Source organism: Oscarella lobularis, chromosome 3 (genome assembly GCF_947507565.1).
Source record: "Oscarella lobularis chromosome 3, ooOscLobu1.1, whole genome shotgun sequence".
Lineage (NCBI taxonomy): Eukaryota > Metazoa > Porifera > Homoscleromorpha > Homosclerophorida > Oscarellidae > Oscarella > Oscarella lobularis.
This window is the reverse complement of record NC_089177.1, coordinates 2,839,279-2,843,412: the sequence shown is the minus strand read 5'-3', so window position 1 is coordinate 2,843,412 and position 4,134 is coordinate 2,839,279. Positions and strand designations below refer to the sequence as shown.

Below are 4,134 nucleotides of genomic sequence, written 5' to 3'. Positions count from 1 at the left end.
TGCTAGAGTGCGCTATTATCAGAGGCATCCGGGATTCGTGTACGATTTTTCAAAAAATTTTGTCAACAAAGTGGAAATAACAGGACAAAAATTGAAGAAAAGATCATTCTAAAAGAAACTCTATAGAACTGTGGTCAGAAAAAAGAAAACATTGAAGAAAGCAAATGTTAATCAGGCGGACACAATCTCCAAACTTAGGCCATGGGAGTACAGATTCCCAAGTCCTGTCGTTTGCTGGCTCTGGACTTGCCAGGCTTTCCTCCGCGGCCTGATGTGCCCGCTGGTTTAGGAGGACGCGTACGTGGAACTGGCTGAGTGCATTCAAGCTCCTCGGTGCATTGACAGAAGCCTTCTTCTTGCTCTTGCTCTTCTCCTTCCTCATCAAGCATGCACGGAATGATTGTCTTCGTATCGCCCCGCTTTGTCGTTCGAGTTGTATTCACGCAGTGAGAAACCAATTCGCCGCTGGTTTCGTTGGTCCACGCGAGGCAGCATTGACCTTCGTCGCACGAAGTGGGATCGTCGTGGCACGGCTAAGAGAAAGGAAAATTGTTAGTTAAGAAATTAAAACTATATGGAAGGAGCGTACTTCACGTTCTGGGCGACCTCCTTGGTGGCCCTCACCGCCGTCATGATCATGACCTTCACCGCCGTCATGATCATGACCTTCACCGCCGTCATGATCATGACCTTCACCGCCGTCATGGCGACCTCCGCCGCCACGACCTCCGCCGCCGCCGCCGCCGCCACGACCTCCACCGCCGCCGCCACGACCTCCGCCGCCGCCGCCTCGACGACCTCCTGGCTTTCCGTAGCTAGTAGCCACAAGAAAAGCAACAGCAAAAAGAGCAACTAGGAAAACTTTCATGTTGATGAAGAAGCAAAGGCTTTTGAGCGTCAACTGAAAATGCTTCAATCGAGCTTGCTGTTTAAATACACACAGTGGCACGTGCAAAGCTAGGTACGGCTTGGTACGTTATAACTGAATTAAAACATCTATTGTCTTTGAGAGCTGATTGGTCACAGGCACCGATGTCGTACAATAGCGCGCCTGGTACTTCGTATCGCCGGAAGTATTCGCACGCGCCGGAAGTAATCAAATTAGAAACCGGTACCTTGCACGAACCGGTTCGAACCGATCGGCGAGTGCACGTGCAGTGAAACGGTTTGCGTCAATTTCTTCCGCTCAATCAGTAAGTCTAAAGGTTGCACGTACACGCAACAGTTTGAGCCGTATCGTCGTCGTCCACGATGTATACGTGTAGAAGTCTCTGAAAAGACTCCTTGAATAATGCACGGAGCTATTTCTACTACAGTATCAACTGTGCTGTTATCATGTTGTCTTTTTTCGATCTAGCACTTTCACCGGGTCGCCAACGGACACGGTGCCGCCCGTCGTGAGGGGAACCAATAGCTGGCCGAATTCAGCTTTTCCGGGTCCGCGAGGAGCTCGATATTCGCGAAGAATTTCGAGCGGACCTATTTTGTCAACTTCGCCAGACTCCTGATCAACGCCAGTCATTTTACATCGCTGTAAAGCAAGTGCACTTTTTAGGAGAAGTACAATGAAACAATAGCATCCCCCCCCCAAGTCGCACTTTTTAGAACAATACGCCTCGCCAAACAAAGAGAATGCCATGCAATGCATTGGGATCTAACTACTGATACGAAAGGGATACGAAGACTGGTTTCTACTGCGCATTCTAACCAAGTAAAGCGGGTCTAAATCAATTTTATAGATCGACTCGCACCCGGGCCGTCGCAAAGTGAAAACCCACTACTATGAACTTGGCGTCTTTATAACGCAACCCTAGATCATAGTAGTGTACCTACGACAACTTTGCTCGGCATTTTCAGTTATCGTAGAGTGTCCTCTCTGGTCGAGGTCGCAGAACGTTCACATGCTGTAGGCTGTACTACTAAAAAAACTTACCGTTGCCTTTCGATACGACATAAACGGAACAGCGCCAATCTGAATCAAAAGCCAGGTATCTTCTTCATAAGGCTCGTCACAACCCGCAACTACAATATTGGGCCTAAAGCGGCTCATCGGCACCTAAGAAGCTCGAATGGCATCGCTACTGTAGCCAGTAGCAAGAAAAATCAAACAAAATAATAAGATTACCGTCTCGCCGGTTCTTTCCTCGAGTCTTCGATTCAGATCCTCGAGGGACTTCTCAGATAGGAGAAGCAAGGGGCCAGCATCGGTAAAAGACAACTGAGAGTGAGGAACACTGGGAAACGACTTAGGAAGCTCAACATCTCGTCTATAGTCTTTATCGGGAACGGCAACGAGTCTAAGTGAGATAGACTCCGTAGATGGTGGTTAGGATATGTTGGAATGCCCTTCTTGACCTGTTATGCACCGAATCCGTGCGAAGAATGCCTCGAAGCCATTCGGCGGCTTCGACGCCCTGATCGACGCCTCGAACGCGATCCTCCCATACCGAAACGTCGATCGTTTCGCCGTCGAAACGGGGTCGAATTTCGAGGGCGTTTTCGACTAAAGATGACTCGAGTCGGAGTCGATCGATTCGTCTCCCAGTCGTCGTGATCGTCGCCTTGATTGTCGCCAAGCGAGGCTCTTGTCGCTGGCTGAGAAAACGACCATTGCCTCGGACGAACATGAAGCGACGATCGTTTTCGAATCCGAACGAGTCGACAGTCACCTCGTTCAACGAGACGGCTCTACACGACTTGACCGGGTAGTAGTAAAGTTCTGCCACAGATGCCATTGGTGAAAGACGCCGAAATAGTATGAAATCCGGGCCACCGTTCTGTAATCACGTGCGTTCAAATTATTAAAATGACGCTTGTTCCCTAGAAAGCAAATATACTTAAACAATTTCTTCAGCTAATTGCGAGGATTCGCGTGAATATTTTCATAGAGAATTTGTTCTAAAACATCCCTCATTACACAATTCGATGCTGCTGGAGAATCAAGTCTTACGTGAAAATGAATAAATAACAATTTTCATCAACTTTGCAGTGACTGATACCGAAGCGTAGCTACCGCGACAGTTACCTTTATCGCAAACGTACCGTATAGAATGGGCAGGAAGAGTATGCTAATAAAACATATAAACAAATCCAACATAACAATAAAAATGAACGACTCACGTAATGCTTAGTGCATCGTTGCACATAACTTCCTGTACCAATTCCATAATAATGAGTACGGGTTTGCGGCACATGAATATGCTGCAAACAGTGTTCATGACCGGAAAAGTATCTACGCAAGAAAAACATATCTCAATCAATCTTCAATCTGAGGTTTTCTACGAACGCTGATGCATTGTATTTTTCCAGCAACGGTTTCAAACGACGAACAAGAAGCTGCGTGGGACCGTGCAAGCCCGCCGACAAGACAGGATAGTGGCCTGCGACGACAAGCCACGTGGCCGTCGACTCGGCCAAGGTCTTCTCGATCCACGCCCACTCCTCTTCGGCCCAACTCTTTGATTTCGGACCAGATGGAGGAAAAGAGCGGACCTTTGGATGCGTCTTTCCAGCTAGAATAATCGCGTCAATGAAAACCAGCTGCAACGTGTGGCCCAAGTCATCGATTGGGTATATCTGAAAATAACATAACTTTAATTAAAAAATCAACATTTAATAGGATTTTTTCGATTACCTTGGTGTAGTAGAAATCGGGAAGATGCCAACGGTCGCTGACTTTCGAGTACGCTATTTGAGCCGAAGCGTTGCCGTAGTGGTCGTGATTTCCCAATAAAACCAGCCACGGAGATTGGAGAGAAGGAGCCTTGAAGACGTTCTGTGCGAACGTAGCACATCTAAGCCCATACGAAATGGAGGGGGAGGATCAGCCAGAACTTGCCTCGAATGTCTGCTGAAAGCGCGGATCGTCGACGTTCTTTACGCCCCGATGATAGAAGTTGTCGCCCAGCGATATTTGAAACGACGACGATATCGCTTTGGCTGTTTTTCCCATCGACGATGCCATTTGCCTTTCCGCGAACGTCGAGTAGGGCGACGTTTCGACTCCACCCCAGTCGCCGACGACGAGAAATGTCACATTTTCAGATAGCGACAAGCAGGAAATGAAGAGAGAAGCGAGAACGGCGAAGCCAACGAAGAAGAACGTAGACACCATTTGTAGCCCCTTTGTATCCC

The 4,134-nt window shown here is 48.1% G+C and overlaps 2 protein-coding genes across 2 annotated transcripts; both read right to left on the bottom strand.

The window, feature by feature from the left end:
- Nucleotides 1–34: 34 nt before the first annotated feature.
- On the bottom strand, nt 35–2,849 carry LOC136185004 (mitochondrial amidoxime-reducing component 1-like). The gene is made up of 5 exons (XM_065972038.1): nt 2,356–2,849; nt 2,126–2,297; nt 1,934–2,056; nt 590–1,531; nt 35–533 (listed from the first exon to the last, which is right to left on the bottom strand). Exons 1-4 carry the CDS (start codon nt 2,733–2,735, stop codon nt 1,334–1,336), a joined length of 873 nt encoding a protein of 290 aa, XP_065828110.1. The 5' UTR covers nt 2,736–2,849; the 3' UTR covers nt 35–533; nt 590–1,333.
- Nucleotides 2,756–4,132, bottom strand: LOC136185003 (tartrate-resistant acid phosphatase type 5-like). Its single transcript, XM_065972037.1, has 6 exons — nt 3,839–4,132; nt 3,635–3,775; nt 3,287–3,576; nt 3,121–3,232; nt 2,951–3,068; nt 2,756–2,898 (listed from the first exon to the last, which is right to left on the bottom strand). The coding sequence occupies exons 1-6, from the start codon at nt 4,112–4,114 to the stop codon at nt 2,855–2,857; spliced, it is 981 nt and encodes a 326-aa protein (XP_065828109.1). The 5' UTR covers nt 4,115–4,132; the 3' UTR covers nt 2,756–2,854.
- Between the last annotated feature and the right edge of the window lie 2 nt (nt 4,133–4,134).